General features: G+C 39.1%; 2 protein-coding genes across 7 annotated transcripts in view; one reads left to right on the top strand and one right to left on the bottom strand.

Annotated features, from left to right (window-relative positions):
* The window catches only part of xxylt1 (xyloside xylosyltransferase 1), an 85,226-nt gene extending 76,321 nt beyond the window's left edge, over positions 1 to 8,905 (bottom strand). For all 3 annotated transcript variants that reach the window (XR_005635300.1, XM_039766221.1, XM_039766210.1), the window contains exon 1: positions 8,397 to 8,905. Coding sequence is in view for 2 of the 3 variants with exons in the window: in XM_039766221.1 (XP_039622155.1) it covers positions 8,397 to 8,828 (432 nt within the window). In the remaining variant the exon portion in view is untranslated. The remainder of the gene's footprint in view (positions 1 to 8,396) is intronic.
* An 11,714-nt stretch (positions 8,906 to 20,619) lies between these two features.
* Positions 20,620 to 27,462, top strand: part of LOC120537348 (lisH domain-containing protein ARMC9) — a 167,161-nt gene continuing 160,318 nt past the window's right edge. For 2 of the 4 annotated variants that reach the window (XM_039766253.1, XM_039766261.1), the window contains exon 1: positions 20,620 to 20,907. The gene's annotated coding sequence lies outside the window, so the exon portion shown is untranslated. The remainder of the gene's footprint in view (positions 20,908 to 27,462) is intronic. The other 2 variants (XM_039766236.1, XM_039766245.1) reach the window with 1 other exon arrangement.

Genomic DNA, 27,462 nt, shown 5'->3' on the forward strand with positions numbered 1-27,462 from the left:
AACACCTTGTTTTGTTAATTGTTTTAATAAAAGCACTTTGCACTTTTTCACCACCCCCTTGCTTTACCGATGAGGTTAGCAGTGAGGCACATTACCGACGGTGTAGGGTTCAAGGGCTTCCCGGAAGCAGATGGGAGCATACAGCAAACCTGCATCGTCACAACGTGATTTTGTGTTTTTTTCATGTAAATTTAAATTGATTGTTGAAAAGTATGAAGGTGGCATGCGTATCCGGGACATGGCTGTTGCATACCGTTTGCCAAGAACGACGGTATCTACGATTATGAAAAACAAAGATGTTATTAAAAAGAAAAGTGAGGTAAACTTTTCATTTATTTCATCTAATTGCTTTTGTATTTATGTATTTTAGTATTAAGCAGTGTTTAAATTATTTTATACAACCGCATCAATGTATAATATGCCAATAGCAATAGGATTTTTTTTTTCATGGGAACGGATTAATCATTTTCCCATTGTTTCTTATGGGGAAAAATTTGTTTGGTATACGTCCTGTTTGGTATAAGTCAAAGGGTCTGGAATGTAAATCTCAATACTAATAAAAGGCAAGCCCTCACTGACTCACTCACTCACTGACTCACTCATAACTAATTCTCCAACTTCCCATGTAGGTAGAAGGCTGAAATTTGGCAGGCTCATTCCTTACAGCTTCCTTACAAAAGTTGGGCAGGTTTCATTTCGAAATTCTATGCGTAATGGTCATAACTGGAACCTATTTTTTGTCCATATACTATAATAGATTTCTGCTCGATGCCCGTGGGAGGCGGAGTTACGCCTCCCATGTAATTTAGTGCCTGCCCATATAAGGCCGTCCGTCAGAGGCAATCCAATAGAAACACTGCTGCTAAATATTCACGGTTGAAGGACTGTGCTTATGCAGAGGAAGATGAAATGGTCAGGGTGGTGTTTGGCACAAACTCAGCGAAACTGCGAGAGAAACTTTTAAGTGCCGGGTCTTAGCTAACATTAAATACAGCCGTGGGGTGGAAAAAGTCAATGTCACGCTAAAGGAAGACAGTGTAAAAAAAAAAACCTGTGCATGCAGTGTGTCAGGTCTCAGATAAAGAAGAAGACGAGCTGTTTATTGATGCAGTAAGAAACGAATCGATGAATGAAACCTGTCATCTTTACAACGATTGACAAACACGGAATGTAACTTGAACACAACACATCCTACAAATACGAACCTGATTGAAAGAAATAATGATAATCAAATCCTTGATGACAGCAACACTCAGTAACACTCACAAAACAAATACTGTATATTGACAGTCATGTTACGTTATTTTTAAAATGTTCCCTTTTCTTTTTCATAGCTTTTTTAACACTACTTCTCCGCTGCGATACGCGGGTATATATATATGTATATATATATATCCCGATCTACATACTCGAATAATGGATACTTTATTCGCCATCAATGATTGTTTTGGTAAAGCCATACTCAGTGTATTCATTAGATGAACGGTAAAAAAGTAAGACCGAGGGAAGGATGACTTATTGAGGCATGCAGGCTGTAGTGCGCGTCAACTCTATCTGAATTGCGCGATCACATTTGAAAAAATATATCTTTTCAAGTTCTATTTAGTCCATATGTGTCAAACTCAAGGGCGCGGGCCACATCCGCCCGGCGTAATTATATCCGCCCGAGATCATTTTATATACTGTATTATTGTTATTAAAGCCCGGTATATGAAGCGCTGGTAACACAATAAACTACAGATCCCATAATGCAGCGCTTCAGCTGCCTTGCCTAACACTTACGCGTTAATCAAGTCTACGCTTATGATGCTGCAAGTTATTGCGGCTAGCTCACACGATGCTGAAGAGAAAAGTTGATTCTGAAAATAGAGCCTTTAAAAACCGATGGGAGGCTGAGTATATGTTTACTGAACCCGTGTGTCTCATTTGTGGAGCTAATGTGGCTGTAATTACAGAATTTAATCTAAGACGGCACTATGAGACAAAACATCAGGTTAACCTGAATGCAATGCAGAAGATACAGAAAGCAGCATAATTAAATAAGAATCTGACACTTCAGCGGACGTTTTAACCCGTGCACAATCACAAAGTGATTTCAAGTGAAGCTGCTTTTATGGGAGACACAAATGCACCAGTGCAATTTGCCCCACTTTCCCTGTTGCCAAGTAATGTTAAACCAAGTCATCACTACGGTGTTCCCAAATACGCACTTTGCTGATAAACTGAGCGCACTGAGTTTGCACGGCGCTTTGGTGACTTGAAGAACAAAAAAAGTCCGTCTACATGCGGCTCGAACCTTGTGCATGTTTGGTAGCACATATCTGTGTGAGAAGCTCTTCTCAGTGATAAAGACTAACAAAACAGCACACAGGAGTCGCCTCACTGATGAGCACCTGCAATCCATCCTGAGAATCTCCACAACACAGAACCTCACACCAAACATAAACGAACCTGTGGCCAAAAAGATGCCAGGCATCCAGCTCTAAAATGACATATGAGCAAAGAAAACTGAATGATTTGATTTGTTATTGCTGAAAGGAACACATTTCATTTATATTTCTAGGTTTTGTTATGCAGCATGTTCATATTTGAATTTGTATCATTTTGACAGGATATATTTTTATGGAGAGCAAAATCTTTTGGGATATTTAAAATCTAAGTTTATTTTTTATATAAAATTACATAAGAGTAAAGAAATGTGAATGTTTGTTCTTTTAATGTTTACTTTATTTCTAACTTGTATAATTTAGACAGGATAAATTTTTATGGAGAGCAAAATATTATAAGTTGTTTAAGGTTTGAGTTGATTTATTCACTAATAATATTCCTGTCTGTTTTACCATTCCTACCAAAGATATTTCTGTCGACTAAATAAAAATTCCTTCTATTTAAAATTTAAATAGAACTTGAACAAATACGATAGTTCATAATATCCACGCAGACTTGCATGTAAGAGCGGGAGTTATCCGTTTTAACAAGCAGCGTATTGCACTGATACAAAATAGCTGTGTGTGTATATATGTAGATATGTATGTATATGTATATATATGTTTATATATGTGTGTGTGTGTATGTATGTATATATATATATATATGTATTTGTGTGTGTATGTATGTGTGTATGTATTTATGTGTGTGTGTATATGTATGTGTATATATGTAGATATATATATATGTATGTATATATATATATATATACAGTATATATATATATGACAACAACACTCATCACTCACAACAGTGACAAAACAATTACATTGACAATCATGTTACGTTATTTTCAAAATGTTTCCTTTTCTTTTCATTGCTTCTTTAACACACTATCTATCAAGCGCGGGTATTTTGCTAGTATATATATATACACATACATACAAATATATACACATATATATACTTGTGTGTATGTTTGTATGTGTCTATATGTGTGTGTATAGCTTTGGTCACTGAGTGCAAGGGAAAAATAATAAAATATAGTCTATAAGTTATTAAACAGTAAAACATTAACTTTTAAGAAGTACAGGTACATTGAGCACTACTGGAGTGGTTTGGGTAAACTACATTTTAAAGACTGTGTAACACAACAGGTAAGTAACTAACAGCAGCTAAAATATATATGGATCATCTCTCGGTAGTAGATCCCTTTTGAAAGGCGCTACACGACGGCTGTGGTATAGAAATTACATTTTCTATGTGAACGCTCAAATTTGTGCCTCTGGTAATGTGCCTTACCGCATTTAAAGAAAATTAGTTTTGTGTCCTCTGCAGTGTTAAGAGAGAAAGGCTTTGGTTTGGGATAAAAGGTGTAAAGAAAGGAAAGTTGCCTTTTCTTTTATATAGTATAGAGAGATGTGTTCACTGACGCTATGATCGCCTTTTGGGACAGTCGTGGGTCTTGTGTAGACTGGTGAGACGCCCCTGCCATTAATCAGCTGTGATGGCACTGTCAGTCCTCCACTCGTGCGTGTCTTCATAATCCGGTGAGGACCTCATAATCGTATCGTGCAAAAGAAAGTGTGAATCGCCTTAATATTATTTTTCCGTGGTGTAGAAAAGGGGTCCCGTGTTTGCACTTGTCTGGGCTATAGCGCAGGGGAGGATGAAAAATTAAAAGTGCTCACTTTGACTTAAGGCAGAAGCGCAGTCAGCGCCTCAAAGGCCGGCACAGCTATGCAGCGCTGGCTGCTCGACTTTGCTGGGCAGGAGACCACAGTTTTGCAGACACGCTCATGATATCAAAAGTCTCAGCGCTCTTTGGAGGTCATTCATATATTATATATATAGCAAAATCCCTACCGCAGCGGAGAAGTAGTGTGTTAAAGAAGTAATGAAAAGAAAAGGAAACATTTTAATAATAACGTAACATGATTGACATTGTCATGAGTGTTGCTGTCATATATATGCCTGCCTAAATAAGTCACCCTCGCTTGCTCTTACTTTATTTACCGCTCATTTAATCATGGCTATTGGCGGAAAAATTATAAAATGGAAGGAGGATGGCTTTACCAAAACAATTATTGATGGCTTAATCGATTATTCATAAAGCTTGAATTGGTGATGTTTTTCTGTGTTAACCTATATTTTTCAGACTTCTTCTCAAACTAAGGTGGTGCGAGGGTAAAATGAATCGGGATGCGCTGATCAATGTAATCGTGTACCAGGAAATCATGCATTGACAAAAGCTCCCTTGCTTGTAATGCAAAGTGTGATTAAATGCATTATTTTTAACGCTATGGAGCACATGCATCAAGCTTCTCAGCTGTGCTTGTGCTAAGAAAAGGAAAGATTTTAAAAATAACGTAACACGATTGTCAATGTGACCTTTGTAAGTAGTGCCTGGAGGATTCAGTGTGGAGAAACTCTAGAGATAGCGTGTGTATTAACTTGTGGATTTTTCTGTGAGTATTTGGTGGCAGTCTGACAAAGTTGCTTCGAAAGACGGCATTAGCTGAGCTCAGCTCAGACCGAAATTAGATGAATGGGAGGGGAGATGATGACGTGACTCCCCCACCCGCCTTTAAATGTCAATCCCCACAAACACAGTCTCTCGGAATTTGCATAAGCACACCCCTTCACCTACAATTTTAACTTAGTTACAAAGTGATCAAAACTCTCGTTTATATCCTGCGTCCTCTCATTAAACTTGTATCCCGCATTACCTGTGGGCATGTGAAACGCCAGCGGTAGCCTGTCTATGAACTTAATTTAAAGTTTAGGTTTACACCTTTCTTTCTTTCCGAGGCAGCAACACTCATGAATATGGTAGTATATGTCACTCGCTCGCTCGCTTCTTATTGTTTTTCGCTGCCTTCTCAATTATATAATGCATGTTTTCTTAAGCGCTTTTGGAGGTCTTCCTGGTTTTCTACGCGACGCGCTGACAATCAGTTCACGGATTACGGGAGGCGTGATGATGTCACAGAAACTCCGCCCCCCCCACGTCATTCCAGCTCAACTCCATTACAGTTAATGGAGAAAAATACCTTCCAGTTATGACCATTAGGTGTAGAATTTCGAAATGAAACCTGCCCAACTTTTGTAAGTAAGCTGTAAGGAATGAGCCTGCCAAATTTCAGCCTTCTACCTACACGGGAAGTTGGAGAATTAGTGATGAGTCAGTGAGTGAGTGAGTGAGTGAGGGCTTTGCCTTTTATTAGTATAGATACTAACAATAAGAGCAGCTCACTACTGAAAATGGTAAACATAGGAAGTTACCGGAATCGAACCCGTGACCTCTTGATTATGAGTCAGCAGTTCTTATCACTGCACCACCCAAGATTTATTTCTTCGGTTATATTCTTGAATAAAAGCGTACTTATTTTGTTATATATTTACCTTTTGTGAAAAAGTGTTCATTTGATATTTGGACTTCAGTCTTCACACATTATACACTTTATGTCAAAATTTTGTCATTAATACTATAACATAAAAAAAGTTTCTGTTTTAGGTATGTGTTCAACATTTCTCGCATTTCCTGTCATCCAACATTTACATAGATTGTTGTAGACACGGAACACACATAAAACACGTGTTCCAAATAACAATATAATATTTACCCTATACAACTCCAGGCACCCTACATCCAGATAAACAAGACTTGAGCTGGGAGAACTTTTTACCCCGGAGATGAGCTACAGTGATGGGATAACAGGCTGCTTGCTGGTTGTGCTTACTGACACATTTACAAAGCAAAAGACACTAATGGAGAGGTGCGAAGGAATTTAAGGTGGCTCAGGATTACAAGTTTTTTCATAGGCTTCGGGGATTCTAGTGTTAAGCATTTAAACTGAAGCACACATTTGTGCTTCAAATATCTGACGCGACTATTCTAGGCTATTATGTACTTCTGCCTCATGAAGTAAATCATTGTGTTTCTTATGCACACTCAGAATTGGGACAGGTTATGCTAATTCAAACTTGTATTATGTTGTCATGAATCAGGACTGTAAAGCTACAGAAAAAAAAATTAAACTAATGATAAAACTTTTGCAGCATTTAAATATATACACCCTTTTCCTCTTGCATTTCCTAGTTATATACTTGCCTTAAATACAAACTTGCATTTTTATATTTATTTCTGCTTTCATTTATTTCTTTTTTGAGCTTGAGTTCTAGCCTTAAATGTTGAGTAGGTGATGTGGAGAAATAGCGCTGCAGAATGGATTTTCTCTGGTTACAAGGAATCTTGGGATTGTTCTCAAGGGATGTAAAGGAAAACATTTCTAACTACATCACACAAAGAACACAAGCCCAAAGCAGGACAGAATACATTCCATTTGTCTGTTCAATTATGTCAGGGGAAAAGTTAATACAGTATATATAAGGTATTAAACAATGGACTCATCTACTCTCTTTCAAATGCATCAAGCTTGTAAAACAGGCTACATAGTTCCTGCACTATACTTTAAGTATAGAATTCTACAAGTGGTTAAACTTCCCAGGACATAAATACGCAGAAATATTAATGATCACTGAAAACAAATGCAACTTCTGAAAGTAATACAAAAGTATTTAAAAAATCTATTTTTTCCAAAACCTTTCACAGGCTTCTATTCTTTTGGATTTATTAGGCTTTGGTGGAGGCAGAGGTGCAGTGACAGGATAGGGCAGGAAGAAATTGCCTGTGGTCCCAAGCTAAAAGGGTGGCCCGAGAGCATCCATTTACATAAGTACTCATTGCAAAGACAAATCTATGGGAAATCCCCTTGAAGCATAGCATTGAAACATTACGATGACTACATAAGAACTGCCCCCCCCCATGGTGGGCCACAAATCTCCATTGCAAAAGTGTCAGTGCTTGTGATGAACTTTTTTTAATAATGTTAAATGTAATTACAGCCAATTTCATAAATGATGAACTTTACCTGAACAAATAAACTGAATTGACACAACTTGCTTAGACAATCAATTAATTTGTAATTCAGCTTCAGTCTCTCTGGACCCCAAGTAGTCAGTGCCCGGCCAAAATCATCAGCACCAATTTAGCTACAGGGAGACTGGGTCACTGCGAGATAGAGGTTGAAATGTAGTCTTCCAGTACGCCTGACTCTTGCTATCATATTGTCACTTATAAGAGAAATGTCCATCCTTAAAGGTGGTTAAATCTTGCTAAAGGTATACAATGTGCCAGAATAGGCTTTTAGTCCGAGCTCTAATTTCAATAGCGGGCAGTGTTTTAAGGTCTTTGCACCGGGAGGACTTAGTGGCTGCAGTCACTGTAGCCAAAACCCACAGAGATTTTGAAAGTTACAGCAATACCTTTACAAGCTATGTGTTGTTTTTTAAATTTCTATTATGTGCACCTTTATTTTTTAAAAAAATAAAAATATTTGTGCAATTTGTATTTATTTTTATTACCATGTACACCTTACATTTATTTGTATTTTATTTACCATTTACATTTTTAAATTTCACTTTATTACATTATTGTTTTGTTGTTTTCTATACAAATGCTGTATTTATTGAATCTGTTTTGCACTAAATTAAAATAAAGGATTTGTGTTTATTAAATCGCCCCAGATCATGTTTTCAATTTAGGCTTTGCACTAAAATAATGGTAAAGGAGAGGGTGAGTCAGGGGGTCCCATGTAGTTATTTGTCTGGGGCCGCCAGATCACTAAAATCGACTCCGAGTAGAAGTAATGAAGTCTAGACAGTGTGAAACAAAAATTTGATAGTGACAAAAAAAGCATACTAAAATAATAGGCCTCATACGATGCTAACGTAATGGCCCCATTGCTCCTATGAACATTTCAATTCAATTTCTTGAACTGTTGTTGGGATCTCATTAGAAATTAAATTAGAGCTGATGCATTCAGTTACTTGCTAATACCACAGACAACATCGTAAAAATGCAGCAGGCCAGTGTAGATAATACAGAACAAGTAAATTAAACGCACCTCGTAGTTGAAGGTAGCGTTGACAAGCAGCTCAGCCAGAGCTTGATGCCCAATCCCCTTGCTCGCATCGTCGCTGACAAAGTGCAAGTGAAGTTGCTCCCCGTCCTGGAAACTCGCGTGTTGGAGTAAGCTACTGAGGGCAATGCGCATCTTGCGTTGTAACCCACTATTTCCATCTGCCTTGGTGAACATCATAAGAACGTGGAAATTGGTCGTCGCTGCCCGATCTGGGGTTATCACGTCGCTGCCAGTGCCGTAGCTAGCCTGAGTTTGTTTCATACGCCGGGTAGTAGTGGAGAAGTTCTGACGCTCTGTGCCAAAATAATAAAAGGCTACGACGGCCAGCGCTGCTACAATCAAAAAGACGAACTGATATGAGCGAAACGCACTCACTCGAGCCATGGAGGTGAGCAACAGTCGAATTAACCCCATAACTCCTGCAGCAACTAGTACCTCACTTTCTTACAACTTACCCTACAGGCGCTCCCCTCAGGTAAGCGCCATTTTGATATGACGCTTGGGTGTGGGCGTGGCCTCCGAATTCAATAGGGCTTTCGCCTACAGTCCAGCCACAGTGTAGCATGCGATGTACTTTACCGCAGAATGAGAGGTGTCTGGCTCTAGACAAGTCATTGCTGAAAGGCTGTTTGAAATATCTAAACTCATTAAACAGGATATACTGTATAACTTACATTGCCGTAAAATTCTAGATAGCAACACTGGATCATATTCATAGAGAAGAATGACAAGAAAGTGTACATTTTATAGGGTTTTTTATTATAGGATATGTTTTTTTCTCCAAAGATTACTCAATCATTTCCAGATCTAATTTCCTTTTGAACTGCAGTGCCTTGCTGTTCACATTGTCTATGATTATCTCATGTCTCGTTCTGCCATTGTTACACTAATGGGGGTTCAGTAAATCATTAAAATTATTAATAATATTATATATACTATTATATATACTGCTCGAAAAATTAAAGGAGCACTTTTTAATCATCTTAATCTAAACTGCGAGAACCCAGGGCTAAACAAACTCATTCCAGCTGTTGAGGAACACATCTCCTTTCTAAAAAATGTTTAGATTTAACTGTTAATTCGATTTAAGAGATGGAGCCATCCTAGAAGTGTTTAAGGGATAAGTGCTTTGAGAGTTGAAACGCAAGTGTCCATTGCTTTATTACGGAGTCTGGAACGGCCTACAAAACAGCATTTTACTTTGAAGCCAGTCATGCCTGCTTTAATATCCAAGAAGTTTCATTGACTTGATGCTATACTCTGATTAAAATCTTAATCTTAATCTGGTAAGTTAAGTAGCAGAGGGGGTTGTTAATCAGTTTCAGCAGGTTTGGTATTAATGAAATTAACAACAAGTGAACTAGAGGGGCAAAAATAAGACGACTCCAAAAACAGGAATGGTTTAACAGGTGGACGCCACTGACATTTTTCCCTCCTCATCTATTTTTTCACTAGTTTTGCATTTGGCTATGGTCAGTGTCACTAATGATAGCGTACCAACTTCTCCAGGATGACACATCAATATGTGCCACTGCTAGAAGGTTTGCTGTGTCTCCCAGCATAGTCTCAAGGGCATGGAGGAAATTCTAGGAGACAGGCAGTTACTCTAGGAGAGCTGGGCAGGGCCGTAGAAAATCCTTAACCCATCAGCAGGACCAGCATCTGCTCCTTTGGTGCGGAGGAACAGGATGAGCACTGCCAGAGTCCTACAAAATGACCTCCAGCAAGCCACTGGTGTGAATGTCTCTAACCAAACAATCGGAATCAGACTTCATGAGGGTGGCCTGAGGGCCTAACATCCTCTATTGGGCCCTGTGGTCACTGCCTGGCACTGTGGAGCTCGATTGGCATTTGCTATAGAATACCAGTATTGGCAGGTATACCACTGGCGTCCTGTGCTTTTCACATGTGAGAGCAGGTTCACCCTGAGCACATGTGACAGACATGAAAGGGTCTGGAGACCGTGGAGAATGTTATGCTGCTTAAAACATCATTCAGGATGATCGGTTTGGTGGTGGGTCAGTGATGATCTAAGGAGGCAAATCCATGGGGGGACGCATAGACGTCTACAGACAAGACAACGGTCCCTTGACTGCCATTAGGTATTGGGATGAAAGTGGGTCCTGGGTCCCTCGTGGTATACAACAATGCCCAGCCTCATGTGGCGATAGTATATAGGCAGTTCCTGGAGGATGAAGCAATCGATACCATTGACTGGCCCCCATGCTCGCCTGACCTAAATCCAATGGAACATCTCTAGGACATTATGTTTCAGTCCATCTGACACCACCAGGTTGAACCTCGGACTGTCCAGGAGTTCAGTGATGCCCTGATCAAGATCTGGGAGGAGATCCCCCAGGATACCATCCTTCGTCTCATTAGGAGCATGACCTGACATTGTCAGGCATGCATACAAGTATATGGGGGCCTTACAAACTACTGAGTACGATTTTGAGTTGCTGCAATTAAATTTCGGCAAAATGGACTAGCCTGCAGCATAATTTTTTCACTTTGATTTTCGGGGTGTCTTTGAATTCAGCCCTCTGTAGGTCGACAATTTTCATTTGCATCAAACAATGTGGCATCCTTTCATTCCTAACACATTACCCAGACCATATCAGTATAGATATCCAGCATGATTTTCTGCCCAGATCTGGTGTGTTTTCAAAGTGCCCCTTTAATTTTTTTAAGCAGTGTATTTTAATTACATAGTGCCTTTCCCCTGCTCAAGGCACTTCAAACATTGTCCAGATTGTGCCCACTCCCTAACAAGTTCTCTGTCTTTGCAATTCTGATCTGGTGAGGGTATATGTAGCACCCCCCTAAGATTCCAAACTAAATAAGCAGGTTAAAAAAATGAGGAGTTACATTTTTTTTAAACCCACCTTTTTTGTGGCTAGAGCTGCAGGGCCTGTCAGCCAAATGTGGCAAGTGCAAATATTATTGTGCATAGTGCATTTCTATGGTGAAAATCAAAAAGTGCTAAACCGTTACATTATGTAATAACTGTCCATATATGACTGGTCACCTGAGACTAGATATGCCATTTCCTTGGGCGATGTGGTAATTATTTCAATAATCCTTTTATATTATGCAAGTGATAATTGACAAAATAAACTTTTAATTTTACTCTCCATATGTGATAATACTGAATCTATATAATGTATAAACACAGTGCACCAGTAGTCTAGACTGAACTGTTACTTGTCTTTTATATTCTATCTACATATCCACTAAGTCACACTTTCAGAGCACATCTGTTCCAGTTAATTTGTGTCTTTATTAGCATCACAACCTAACAAAAATGATATTAAAGTACACTAGCAGTCAAAGCTTCGACACACCCAAAAATGTTAATATTTTTGATGTAAATTCATGCTTATTTTTATTATGTTAGTCTGTTCACTTGGGTTGCAAGGGTCTGGCATTCCTAAAGTTCAGTTCTGGGTTCAAAAAATGGCCAAAAATAAGCAGCTTTTTTGCAGAATGGATGTTAACAGATTGCCAAGAAACAAATTTGTCTATTACTGTTTTCAGAGATGAGGGCAAATTGGATCTAACCAAGGTTGAAGAAGAATGGAAAGGCCCAGATGCATAACTGGATACAAGGAAAAGGACATCATAGTCTGTACTTTAAGGAACAAGCACCTTACAGGTAAAGGTCCTCAATTGTCTTTTTTCTTAAATACACACCAAATACTAGCATCATCTGCAACAGAGAAAATACAATTCCATGGTACAATTTAATACATTTTTCCAGTTATCATCCTTCCAAAGTCTGTGTTCTTTTACCAATTTTAACCTTTTTGTTTTTATTTGTCAGCTGCAGATAAAACTTCATCCATCCATTATTTAAAGAGAACATGCCGTAGAGCTGAGCGTCAGTGGAGGAAGACTAAACTTACTATCCACCACGAAATATTAAAAGTCAAAATAACAGAATACAATCACACTGTCCGTCTTGAGAGACGCTGCTATTTCTCCAAGATTATAAATAACAATGCTAGTAATCCTAGAGTCTTATTTTCAACAATTGATCACCTACTAAACCCAGGTAGCTCAAAGGAATGCCTCCTAAGTGCTTCCAGTGAAACCTGTGAGGCTGTCGCTGTATTCTTCAATCAAAAAATTAATGATATTAGAAATAACATAGTATATCTGCCCAACACTAAGGATCCCCCTAAACCCCAACATCCTGTTATAAACAAATTAAACTCTTTCACTAGGATAGATTTACCTGATTTACAAAAAATAATATCTCAATTAAAACCCTCCACCTGCGTCCTTGACCCGATACCAACAAGGTTTTTCAAAGAAGTATCAGGCGTGCTAATTGATAATGTTCTTGACATAGTAAATTCGTCACTAGATACTGGGGTCTTCCCAGACTGTCTTAAGACTGCTGTAGTTAAACCCCTACTTAAGAAACATAATCTTGACCCTCGCTCTTGAAAATTTTAGACCCATCTCTAACTTGCCCTTCTTAAGTAAAGTTCTAGAGAAGGCAGTCATTATGCAGTTAAATGACCACCTAAATAAACATGCTATTCTTGATAAATTTCAGTCAGGTTTTAGAACAAATCACAGCACAGAAACTGCACTCGTTAAAGTAGTAAATGACTTGCGGGTAAATGCAGACAGAGGCCATTTATCTGTTCTCATCCTCTTAGATCTGAGTGCTGCATTTGACACCATTGATCACAACATTCTTAGAAATCGCCTTAGTCAATGGGTGGGCCTCTCTGGCAGTGTCTTAAATTGGTTTGAATCCTACCTGACAGGGAGAAAATATTTTGTTAGTTGTGGGAATTACAACTCGAAGACACATGATATCCAATATGGTGTTCCACAAGGCTCTATCCTGGGTCCGCTGTTATTCTCAATCTACATGCTTCCGTTAGGTCAGATTATCTCAGGGCACAACGTGAGCTACCACAGCTATGCTGATGACACACAGCTGTACTTATCAATAGCACCTGATGACCCCGATTCTATTGATTCACTAACACAATGTCTGACTAGTATCTCAGAATGGATGAATAGTAATTTTCTCAAGTTAAATAAAGAGAAAACTGAAATTTTAGTGATCAGCAATAATGGATACAATGAGGCTATTAGAAATAAACTGGATACATTAGGATTAAAAGTCAAGACGGAGGTAAAAAGCTTAGGGGTGATTGTTGACTGTAATCTGAATTTTAAATCACATATTAATCAGATCATTAGGACAGCATTTTTCACTTAAGAAACATAAGTAAAGTTAGACCTCTTTATCACTGAAAGATGCTGAGAAATTAGTTCACGCGTTTGTTTTCAGTCGACTAGATTACTGTAACGCACTCCTCTCAGGACTACCCAAAAAAGATATAAATCGTTTGCAACTAGTGCAGAATGCAGCTGCTAGAATCCTAACTAGGAAAAGAAAATCAGAACACATCACACCAGTTTATGTCACTACACTGGTTACCTGTGTCATTCAGAATTGACTTTAAAATTCTGCTTATGGTTTATAAAGCCTTAAATAATCTCACCCCATCTTATATATCGGAATGTCTGACACCTTATATTCCAAATCGTAACCTCAGATCCTCAAATGAGTGTCTCCTTAGAATTCCAAGAACAAAACTTAAAAGAAGTGGTGAGGCGGCCTTCTGCTGTTATGCACCTAAAATCTGGAATAGCCTGCCAATAGGAATTCGCCAGGCTGATACAGTAGAGCACTTTAAAACACTGCTGAAAACACATTACTTTAACATGGCCTTTTTATAACTTCATTTTAATCGTAATTTAACTTAATCCTGATACTCTGTATGTTCAATTCATCATAACAACTATTCATGGTGGCTCTAAAATCGGTACTGACCCCTACTCTCTTTTCTGTTTCTTTTTCCGGTTTCTTTGTGGTGGTGGCCTGCGCCACCTCCACCTACTCAAAGCTTCATGATGCTCCAACAATGATGGATGGATTAAAAGGAAGAAGTCTACGTGACCATCATCATCATCAAGCCCTTCCGTGAGAACCCTAAATCCAAAGAGGACTGTTTCATTTATGTTAGGTAGAATGCCCAGAGGGGACTGGGCGGTATCATGGTCTGGAATCCCTACAGATTTTATTTTTTCTCCAGCCGTCTGGAGTTTTTGTTTTTCTGTCCCCTGGCCATTGAACCTTACTCTTATTCGATGTTAATGTTGATTTATTTTTTATAATTATGTCTTTCATTTTTCTATTCTTTAATATGTAAAGCACTTTGAACTACTGTTTGTATGAAAATGTGCTATATAAATAAATGTTGTTGTTGTTGTTGTTATTCATCCATCCATTATCCAACCCTCTATATCCTAACTATAGGGTCACGGGGGTCTGCTGGAGCCAATTCCAGCCAACACAGGGCACGAGGCAGGAAACAAACCCCGGGCAGGGCACACACCCACACACAAGGGACAATTTATAATCGCCAATGCACCTAACCTGCATGTCTTTGGACTGTGGGAGGAAACCAGAGTACCTGGAGGAAACTCACATAGACACGGGGAGAACATGCAAACTCCATGCAGGGAGGACCCAGGAAGTGAACGCGGGTCTCCTAACTGCAAGGCAGCAGTGCTACCACTACGCCACTGTGCCACCCACAGATAAAACTCTTTCTTTAAAATTCTGTCTCCAAGGATAGCATCCTGGAGTTGTCTTTTCAGTGTTGTAGATGACACTGATATTTGGCATGTTTTTAATGAAGAAGCCATCTGACAACTTGTAAGGCGTTTATTTCTCAAACTACAGTCTCCAATGTTCTTATCCTTTAATTCAGTTGTGCATCTAGGACTTTCCGTTCTTTTTCAATTTTGGTTAGATCTGGTTTGCCCGATTCTCTTAAGTCAGTTATAGACACCTTTGTAATGAAATCTTCAGTTTCAGTCACATGGAATAGCCTTCATTCTGCAAAACAAAAAGGCTGACATGTTTCTCAAAAAAGCTGTGAACTTTAGGAATGCCAGTCCCTTGCAACCTAAGTGAACAGAATAAAAGGTTTCTGCGATGCTAATGTATTTACAAAGGTTGCTTTAATAACCAATTAGCATTTGCACATGACAAATTAAGGAAAAGGTAAGACAGTCAATTTAATAGATAGATAGATAGATAGACAGATAGATAGATAGATAGATACTTTATTAATCCCAAGGGGAAATTCACATAATCCAGCAGCAGTATACTGATACAATAAACAATATTAAATTAAAGAGTAATAAAAATGCATGTAAAAACAGACAATAACTTTGAATAATGTTTGCATTTACTCCCCAGGTGGAATTGAAGAGTCGCATAGTGTGGGGGAGGAACGATCTCCTCAGTCTGTCAGTGGAGCAGGACTGTCACTGAAGCTACTCCTCTTCCTGGAGATGACGCTGTTAAGTGGATGCAGTGGATTCTTCATGATTGACATGGCACTTAACTTAATAAATTTAATTTTCATAAAAATGCTGTGAATTTCTGTCAAAAACATTAGCATTTCTGGGTGTGTCCAAACTTATGACTAGTAATGTAAATATTATGTTTTATATACAGTATAACACCAAACTTTTAAATCTACTTTATCTAGTTCAGGGTTATAGGAGGCAGGGTCTATCTCAATAGCACTTGTTCTTTCTTGGCTTCAGCTGTGACATCTGCTTTAGGTTCACTGCTATTGATTTAGACAGTGAATATCTCTGATTCTTTAGCTATTAACTGTCATTCGTGGGACAATGCACGACTAAGAGACAGTTAACTGAATTTGCCAGTGTGGGCACTACTTTTCTGCTCCCTTAGGACCAAACAGATTCTGACTCACTCACAAACAGTAGAACCTCGAAGTTCTTTCCTGCACTATGTACATATCCAAACCAGAAAACATTATTTGAAGGGCTACTGTGGTTTATGAAAATATATGTTCTCCTTGATAGTTCTTCATAAAGGACAAGGATAAAACAATAAGGGAATTTGATCTATGCTATTAATTGTACAGTTCAAGATATACAGCATCCCCTAAAGGCTAAAATGTACAATTTACTTGATCATTTTCATAACTGTATTACCAGATTATTGGATGAATGTTTGCATTAATGAAATGTCAAATGCCAGTATATTGGACTGCTTGACTATACCACATAAGGGATGTTTAAGGGGTGGTGACCTGAAAGAATAAATCATATTATATAAGCGTAAGTGTAATTGAAACATTCAGTGTATAAATAATCTAAAACATAAACATTTAAAGTAAAATAAAGTAATTGTAGCTCTTCAAAAGGTATACATTTTCTAATGACATTTTACATAGTAGCTTTAAGGGATCCTCATGAGAAATAGAACAATCTCAGAACTCTAGAAAATCCTTTACAGATTTAAATTAATCTCAGTCCCTCTGTGACAGTAAGCCAATGGTGGGGTATTTGCCTCATTTTCTGTTAAAAGTATTAAAGTATACTGTAAATGCAGTCTTGTGAGCTCCACGTGAATGGTAAACTTTTATGTATAAAGAAATTAATATTATGTTTTATCCTATACATCTCTTCCCATATATTTTTCATTATTTTTGTAGAGATAATACTTTTTTTAGTATGACTACAATGTACATGGGACAGCAGGGTGGCACAGAAGTCATTGGCAGCAGTACTGGTCATATTATGATCATATGTACATGGTATATGCCTATTACCTAAAATGTTGTGGAAAAACCCTGAGAAAAACTCCCGTTATAGAACAGATGGTTATTAGGGAATGTTACTGACCAGTTCTGAAATAGTCTAAATGCACTGTAATATGTTTACGAAAACTTATCTTAGCCTATGTGTTGTGATAATCATCATGCTGAGTTATGATGACTTCTTTCCATGTGATATGCAATACTGGTGACAAAATCTGGTGCAGGTGTTTCCGATTTCAAAGACTTTCATTCAAATCTTCACTTGGTCACATTCTCTGTAGAGTTTATTCATTCTCCTGGTGTTAATATTCGTTGATGTGCCTAAATTGTCCTACTGTGTGTGTGCATAAATTGGTCTTGTTATGTTCTGGTGCTCCATGCAGGGTTTGCTCACTAGCTTATATTAGTTTTGCTTTTCTGCAACCTCATCCTGTGAAGAAAGTGAATGGATTGAACAATATACAGTAAAGCATACAAGCAAATATCAGTTCATGTATCTCCTGTAACTAGATTCCTGCCTTTAATTTAAACTTTTTGATAAAACAAGCTTTTTATTTTTATCATTTTTACACTCAGGATGAAATCAAATTTGACAGTGTAGTGAGTCATATTGAGCATTACATTCATTCAAAATTTTAGGTTCAAGTAATTATCTCTCCTTTTGAATGATTTAAAACACAAATAATGTTTTGTTAATTTTAATTATATTCTTGTTCTCCTTTTAAAGATCCCTGTGATAATATTGATTGCAAAAAATTATATATATATATATATATATATATATATATATATATATATATATATATATATATATATATATATATATCTTTATATATAATACACTACTGTGGCTGTCCGTTTGTCCAGAATTTGTAATCACCTGTAGCTCGCAAACCGTTTGACCTATTGATCTGAAAGTTTTGTACACATATATTACATGACCTCTACTGTCCGCTTTTGGGGTAAAGACTGACCTCCAATATTATTCCTGTTTTTATTTTTATTTTATTTATTGTAGAATCGACTCTTGCACATGTGTACGGGCATTGATCTCATCCCTACCACCTTTGCCATCGCTTCCCCTACCTCTTCATATCTTAAATCATTCTTGAGGAAGATAGAAGACTTAAGTGCCAGCTTAAGTGAAATTTTAAAGAAAACGTACTAAGTAATTGCAACACAAAAACTGACTTAATCAGTTTTAACGCGAAAAGATGCAGATGAAAGAAGAGAAAAAGCGGGCCGCTAGGGTGGAAAAAAGAAGAGCTGCTGCTCAGGTAGCAGCCAGCGCATCAACCTTTGAGCAACCGAATGCTAAAAATACTGAGTAAGAGAATGGCAACTATAAATACTCAAGTCAAGTGTCTTCACTGCATGTTATCGTGCAGTGCGCCATTACTGGTATATACATATATATATATAATAGATATATATATATATAGGGCGGCAAGGTGGCGCAGTGGGTAGCATTGCTGCCTTGCAGTTAGGAGATCCAGGTTTGCTTCCCGGGTCCTCCCTGCGTGGAATTTGCATGTTCTCCCCGTGTCTGCGTGGGTTTCCTCCGGGTACTCCAGTTTCCTCCCACAGTCCAAAGACATGCAGGTTAGGTGTATTGGCGATCCTAAATTGTCCCTAGTGTGTGGTTGGGGTGTGTGTGTTTGTGTGTGTGTGTGTGTGTGCACCCTGTGGTGGGGCTGATGCCCTGCCCGGGGTTTGTTTCCTGCCTTGCGCCCTGTGTTGGCTGGGTTTGGCTCCAGCAAACCCCCGTGACCCTGTAGTCAGTACAAGCACCTGGTTCAAGGTCCAAGCTACTACCATTAAGGTTATATGTGCAAATATTCATGACAGTGAGAGTGTAGCTTAGCCAAAACTGGTTACGTAGCTAAAAAGCTCACAAAACTGGCCAATATTATACTGAATTCCTTTGGTCCTTGCAGTATTCAATCAGCAACAAGCAGCAAAGAAAGCTGTGGACCACCCCATTCTGTTTCACAGCAATGCTCCTATTCAACACTGCATGAGTTGCAATGGCTGTATCTGACATATGATGGGTTCAAAGAGATGCAATACCCACCCTACTTATCAGACTTCGCCTAATGTGACTACCACCTGTTCCCCAATATAAAGTTCTATGTCGGCACAATTACGATGATGTCATATTTGCTACAGGAGCGTGGTTGCACATGCAGGCCAAATGATTGATTTGAATGGGATAAAAATGTTTTGTAAACACGATGAAAACTATTAATGTTTACTGGGATTGTGGTGCAAAAAATAAAATATTCTTGCTTTTACTGGTCTTTCTCTGAATAGATCATGCTCAAAAATTCAGTCATCCCTTGCATACATTTAGCATACAGAACAAAGAAATAAGCAGTGGAATGCTTTACTATTCCAGAGCAGCTTTAAATGTATGAGTTGTTTGTACTTGCAGTCAATGAGATTCTGTGTCAAGTTCCTCAAAGTTCCATATAGTGTACCTCAGCAAGTCAGTCAGTTGCCGTTTTAGAAAATGGCTTCAAGAAAGTGTGCAAGAAAAGGATTTAATCCACACAATAAAAGCTTCTTGATTTATGGATCAAGGTTTAGCTAACAAAAAGATGAGGCAACTGGCTATTACAGGCATCTGTGCCTTACATCTCATATATTACACATGGTTTTGACAGCATACTTTGATGTTCATTTTGATAATCAAATGCTTCTCATCTAAAAGCTATAAATTATATTGATAGCTGGTTATAATAAAACACAAACCCAGGGAAGGCTGTTTGAGCCTAACAGCAGTCCAGATGCAGTTTGTCATGGAATCATTGAATCGAAAATGTCATAATGGATGCTGTGAATAATATTCCACCGCTACAAGTAAGTGCTTCAAGGTTCAAACATTTACTCGGTAATCCGTGGAGAACATTAGATGTCTGAGTTAGAAGCCTTGACATAGGTGCTGTAATGAGCGGTTGCCGCAATACTGCCACTGTCGCTACTGTGTGGTTGTGATTTGAGGATTCCAAATACTTCTCAGTGTACATGACAGCTATTTTAACAGCACTTTTCCATTATTCTACTGTGATCCATAAAACTAACCAATACAGGGCTGATCTTGAATGTCTCAAGAAGGCCAACGATTCCACCTCAGTCAAAATTTTAGATTTGTTTGCATGGCTGAAAAAAATCACTGAGAGGTTTTTGGTCTGATAAATGACCATTTACTGCCACAATTATAAAAATAATGAGGTTTTACGTCTGGTGGACAAAAAAGATTGTCTTTTAAATCTGTCACACTCCTTAAGAAAACGTAAATTGCACAAAAAATATTTACCATAAATTAAGTTGATTAAATAAGTTGTTTATGGATAATGCCAGGTCCAGTAATTCCGTTTTCTATTTTTTCATCTGATTATATTTGTTTAGTTGTATCATTTATTAGAAAATATTAAACTAATTATGTCAAAAACTAATAATACAGTAAAACAATCTACTCTTCGTCCAACCATCTGTGGACGCGTCGGTTGTATTACGACGTTGGTAAGCGTCCTACTTTACGGCAGTCTAGCTGTTTCTTATCTTTCTCCCCCTCCCTGCCAACCCGGTTGCCTGGTGGCGAACAGCCGCGTCTTCCCATTCCGTGGTTGCTGTTTGCAAGTAGGAAGACTCACACCCCGTGGCATTCAAACCTGAAATATTCGGAACTACGGCATCTCAAACGAACAACAGAAAACACGACCGAGTTGTGGAAGGTACCGAAGGATTGTTCGGTGTCCCGAGAAGGGCCGCCTTTGGTGCGGTGAGCAGCCTGATTCGCGTTCCCGTTACTGGTGCGTTGATTTGTTGTTTTCTGTCTGTTCATATGGAGATTCGATATTTTTATCAAATGTTAAGATAGGCTTGCTTGCAGTACTGTCTTTAACTTCATATTGCAGTTTTATATCTTAATTATTACTGTTTGTATTTTGATTAATGCTATTTTTACAATGATTTAATAGAAGACTCAAGTTGTTAAATTATTACATTGGGATGTGAGGAAGTGTTAACAATTTGGGGGTCTCCAACAGTTCACGGTGGTGTGATTAGTGCGCACTTTTATTAATGTTCCAGAACTGTAACTTTAAGCCATCGTCAGATCAAGTCGTTTCAAGTATCTGTATGCTTTTTGAATGGCCATCCATGGGCTGATTTTCAAACCCATGTTAGACTGTACATTCTTCTATTTTTATATCGTCACGTAAGCACCTGGTTAAATGAACAAATAGTTTTTTTATCGTGAGTAGGCAAGATGAAGGAGTTCTCTCTCATTTAAGCATGGTAAAGTTGTGTATAAACTGGGGGAAATTACAGGCATCTACTGTTCGGGATGAAAGCACTTTAAATTTTTTTTTTTTTTTAAACATGTTGAGCCGACATACTGTACACAACTTTAGACACCGACTGCACAATGTATGGTACCTCCGACTCCTCAAGATACAAGGCGTTTCATTCCTGCCAACGTGAATTATCAGGATATTGTTTAGTACCCTAATCTGTTACAAAATATTTATTTATTTTTTGATGTACTTTGTTGATCTCCGAAGGGAAGTTGTCTTTTCACATGACCTTTGTTTAGGTTTAAATGCTGTAGCGATGACGTTGTCCCTTTTTTACATTTTATTAATAAAGTCACGAACCTTAAGTAGCATTAAACTTAAAGCAAAAGTTAGAAAATTTAAAAAAAGCTACGTTTTTATCAAAAGGCTAGAAGAAGAAAAAGTTTTATGCAATTAGTATTTCGTAAATTGTAACATTTAACACATTGTATTACAATTTATAATTGCAATTTTTACAATTTTACCCGGAGTTGGTACAAATTCACTGACTGCAGTAACCTGCTAATTCATTCAGTCTTGTGCTCTACAGCCTGTTCTTTTTTCCATTCTCAGAGGATCTACGATTATGCCATAGGACTGCTAAAATCTAATTTTACTGTAAAACAAAAGTTACAAAATTAAAAAAAGGCTAGAAGAAATGATTGTATTTGGGAAATTGTGAAATTTTAGCACATTTAACAGTTTACAGTTACAATTTTAATCATAGCTGGTACAGTTTACTTTAATGTGGGTAGTGACATCCTTTGCGTATTTTTAAAATCTGTGATAGCCAGTGCGATTTTTTTTTTTTTTTCCTGTTCTCTTTCTACATCCTAGTGTGCTGCAATGGTAACATCACTTGAAAAGAAACCGATTGAATCAACAAGCTAAGTGTTATAGGATGTACTCTCAGCCCAGTGCAAGTAGCAGCAGAGGAAAGAATGAAAACAAATTTGAGTGTCATTATGAAAAATGCTGCACATCCTATTTATGACAGACTAACTTGGAGTGTGTTTAACCAATGAATTATTCAACAAAAGTGTTTTATGAAATGGTACTGGGACTCCTGTATGGCAAAATTATTTTATAATGCCTCTCTGGAGTCTCATCGACGGCTGTGCTTCTTACATTTTTAATTGCAAAATATTAAAACAGTTTGTGCCAGTTTTTCTGGTTAACCTATAAAATGTTTTTAATCTACAGTATAATAATAAATAATTTGACAGGCCCATTCCTTACAGCTTACTTACAAAAGTTAGCCAGGTTTCATTTCGAAATTCTACACGTAATGGTCATAACGGTCAACAACGTCCGTCATGTTGAACTTTCTTATTTACGGCCCCATCTTGACGAAATTTGGTTGGTGGCTTCCCTGCACTAACCGAAACCAATGCGATACTTATTTCGGTGGTATGATGCCCTGTCGGCCGCCATATTGAACTTTTCAACAGTCTTTGTTACTTATGGGCCAATCTTCAAGAAATTTGGTACACGGGTTCCCAACGCTAACTGAATCCTACTTACGTACATATATACGTCCATAGCCTGCAGCTCGGTCACCGTGTGAGGCGGCGTTGGGTCCCCCATCCCAACGCCTCCCACGTTGTTGGCTGCCTGCCTATATAAGGCCGTCCGTCGTTCCGGTCTCTACATTCCCTTCCTTGCTTCGCCACGAGGATTCACGTCTCCCTACTGATAACTACAGCCTTTTTGTTTAATCCACAGCTTCTCCGCTGTTTTATTGTTTGTTTATTACAATTATAGTTATTGTATAGGTATTTTACACTTATTTTACATTGCTCAGGTACCCATTTCCTTTATCATTCCAACCCCCATTACCATGTCTATCGAGATCACTATCGATCAAAGAACTATCACTTACCGAGTGGTTTCCATGCCCGGAGATACCACCTACCTTTTCCATTCTCTTTGTTACATATTGCACGGCCATATCAGGCTCACTCTTGATATCTGGAGGAACATTGTGTCTTATGTATTGAATGACTGGGACAGGTTCAAGGTGCGGACTGATGACGGTACAGGAGATAATTATACTACATAGGAGCACTATAAGAATGAAATGCTTAAGCCCTTCACCTATGGTTCTGCATGTGAGTTGAAGGCTGCCGCTGCATTGTTCGGTTGTCGCTTTCAAGTGTACCGAAATGGCCAAATATTTTACACCTTTCGACAACCACCAATGCCTCTTAAACATCTTAGATTCACAGGTGACGATTTCAGTAATGGACACTTTGATGTTTATGAATGTTTAAACTCTCAAAAGCTGGATGTGATTTTATCGCTGAAACTGGTTGTGTGCTTACAACGCTTGACAGATGACGAATGTCACTTCAATACAACAAATCCTGCAAATACTGTCATAATTGAAACAAACCATGAAACTCAAACCGATTATGACAGCAGCAATCCAAGCTGTGAGATTTGAGACAAGATTACTGTTCACATGGCCAACTGTAAGTTGCATGCTCAAGAGTAAGCTCAGCGCACAGCTTGGTCATGTTACAACCGGAGGGCCGAACTGACAACATGGTATATATACAAAGAGATCCTTAACAAATAATTATTAGCATATTTTCCCTCGGTTTAAAAAGGTTAAATTTTCTTCTTAATAAAAATTTTAATGCAGTACTTCGGCGCTGTGAAGCGCGGGTGTTTTGCTAGTTATGTCTTTAAAGTACATCATCTGTAGATATTTTCTGGTAAATGCTGTCAGTGTAACTTCACCAATAAGACTCGCCAATACAATGGCACTAAATTTACAACTTTAACTTTTAAAAGTAATACACTTAAACAGACAACTGTTTTTTCTTTTTCTCATATTGGGTGTCTTACACGGCACATGCTAGTATCCTTTTTCCTTGTAGTATTTTGTTTCCTTCTTTAAGTAAACATTGCATATTATAGCCATAAGTTTTGGACTGGTTAATGGGAATTAACATAATAAATGAATTCATAAAGTTAATTAAATGATTATCCACATTTTCAGTGCAATCTGAACTTAGCTTGAGAGTTGCGCGATATTATTGTTTTTAAGATGCCGAATTACAGGACTAAGAATCACTTGGGATGCTGAATTACATGACTACCTCATGATGAGATTTTTAAGCAAAGCTGCACATTTCCAAAGTATTGTGAATTCACCACATTCTGACAGGCCATTAACATGCTACCTGACAATGCCAGTGCCGGTATGAGTGCTTTCTAGGTATGATAAGTTCTGATGCAATACAGACCCTTGCTTTTACATTTTTAAGTTCTGTCATGTTATGACAAACATGTAACATTAGTCAGATGAGCATCTTTTCTGTTTGTGTAGTTCAAGGAACCTCTTATACTTTTTTCCTTGTAGCTACATTGCATGCATTGTGCTTCCATCTGAACGCTCATTGATTGTCTACCCTTGCACATACATGAGTCTGCCTCTACTACTTAAAAGATAAAAATCAAACCTGTTTGATATTTTTTGGGCCAAGTTCCAGACAGGTATAACTGGGTTGCTGGGGAAGTCAACTTGCAGTCACACAAGTGTGCTAGAACTGCCCCAACTCACTGAGACTACTTAAGTGATGAGTGTGACTGAAAAATGGTGTAGTATGATAGGGCTTAACCATGGAAATGACCAGGTATGTAAACAGATATTTTTGCAATGTTCTTGCTGTCACTTTAGGAATGAGAATGTTCCCATTAAGGTGCTTGATTACCTGGTTGTTCAGTTAGTAGCTGAATAAAATGGGATGACAAGGTATGTACTGTGTTATGTTCCCTAACCCTAACCCTTCATTGATGATAAAGCCCATTGCAAAGCATAATGATCAGCTACTGCTTGCTGTGACGATGTGGGTTCTGGCTCCACAGTCCCTTTGCTGTCGGAAGCACTTGAACCCAACACCGTCGATAATGTTGCCGAGTGAGCTAGTCAATGGAGGCAAATTACTGAGCAAGGGGAAGGCAGAAAGTGTAACAGTGCTTTTATTAAAAACCAACAAAAACAGTGTTCCATAAATAAATAGTGCAGTTCATTAAATAAATAATCCATAAAAAGAACGTGGAGGTTAAAACAACAATAAGAAAAAACAATCCTTTAAAACCAGAGGTTAAAATCTTCTCTAGGAAGCAGTCTTAAAAACCAACAACAAATCCGGTGCTCTTCTGTTAGCGTCTCACCTGCTAATCCCGTTTGGGCATCGCAGCAGGCAAGACGCTCTCTGCAGCTGCCCTCCTGAAACACACGCACGAGACTGGAGACCTCCCGATCCCTGGCTTCGGTATGACACTCATCCCAGTCCCGGAGAACTTGGTTTCCCACAACGGCCAGGTCGCTCACGTTGGGGATTCCCACCACCAAGTCTCCCGACTTCCGCTGCCTTTCCATGGCCTCTCTGCGGCCAGTCGCCTTCCCTGGTCACTCCCGCTACCTGATCGCTCAGCGGGAGCGACATCAACACAAACACCTGGGTGTCGGCCTAACACCCAGCTTTCACACAGCTGTCCACGAGCGCTCGATCGCGCGCTCACCACACTCACGCACCGCCCGCTTCTTCTCCTGCTCCCGGTAACCTCCGTCCTCTCCTTTCCTTTCTCTCTCCGATCGATTCTTTCTTCCCCCCACAACTGACTTGCACTTCTTTTTAAAACGTGAGGGGCCATTACAGCTGTAGCATTAGCCACGGGAGCAATCACGAATGTGGGCAGTTCCTCACCTGTGCACACGGTGAGAAACGCCCACATCGACGACTGCCCCGCGGCTCGCTACAACAACGCCCCTCGAAGCCGCCTGGGTGCGGTGATTATTTATTTAAAATGAATGGCCTTTTGCTCAACGAGCTGTGGACCCATAACACCACATTCCACCCCCCATAAAACTCCAGTTGCATGGGAAGGCTCCACACCACTGCCAACCCAATGCAACTGGAGCTCAGGTCCACAGCTCGGCCACTCTACACTGCACTAAAACAATAAAAGCACTAAAACAATTCCCCACAATAAAACAAACCAACCCAAGCCCCCTTCATAAAAACAGGACATTAAAAGAATAAGAACTTTAAAAGACAATTAAAAACGACAGCAATAAATAAATGTCCTTAAAAAGCTCAGTCTCTTAAAAAGGTCCTCCTCTGGCTTGGGTACGTGGGTCCTTCAAAGTCAGTTACCAATCCCACTTGCTGCTCTGTCTCCTCTTCTGGCCTCCACTGCTAGCTCATCCCACCGCTGCCACCAAATGTGACGATGTGGGTTCTGGCTCCACACTCCCTTTGCTGTCGGAAGCACTTGAACCCAACACCGTCGATAATGTTGCCGAGTGAGCTAGTCAATGGAGGCAAATTACTGAGCAAGGAGAAGGCAGAAAGTGTAACAGTGCTTTTATTAAAAACCAACAAAAACAGTGTTCCATAAATAAATAGTGCAGTTTCAAAGTTCATTAAATAAATAATCCATAAAAAGAACGTGGAGGTTAAAACAACAATAAGAAAAAACAATCCTTTAAAACCAGAGGTTAAAATCTTCTCTAGGAAGCAGTCTTAAAAACCAACAACAAATCCGGTGCTCTTCTGTTAGCGTCTCACCTGCTAATCCTGTTTGGGCATCGCAGCAGGCAAGACGCTCTCTGCAGCTGCCCTCCTGAAACACACGCACGAGACTGGAGACCTCCCGATCCCTGGCTTCGGTATGGCACTCATCCCAGTCCCGGAGAACTTGGTTTCCCACAACGGCCAGGTCGCTCACGTTGGGGATTCCCACCACCAAGTCTCCCGACTTCCGCTGCCTTTCCATGGCCTCTCTGCGGCCAGTCGCCTTCCCTGGTCACTCCCGCTACCTGATCGCTCAGCGGGAGCGACATCAACACAAACACCTGGGTGTCGGCCTAACACCCAGCTTTCCACACAGCTGTCCACGGCTCGCGCGCTCACCACACTCACGCACCGCCCGCTTCTTCTCCTGCTCCCGGTAACCTCCGTCCTCTCCTTTCCTTTCTCTCTCCGATCGTTTCTTTCTTCCCCCCACAACTGA

Source organism: Polypterus senegalus, chromosome 1 (assembly GCF_016835505.1).
Source record: "Polypterus senegalus isolate Bchr_013 chromosome 1, ASM1683550v1, whole genome shotgun sequence".
Classification (NCBI taxonomy): Eukaryota; Metazoa; Chordata; class Cladistia; order Polypteriformes; family Polypteridae; genus Polypterus; species Polypterus senegalus.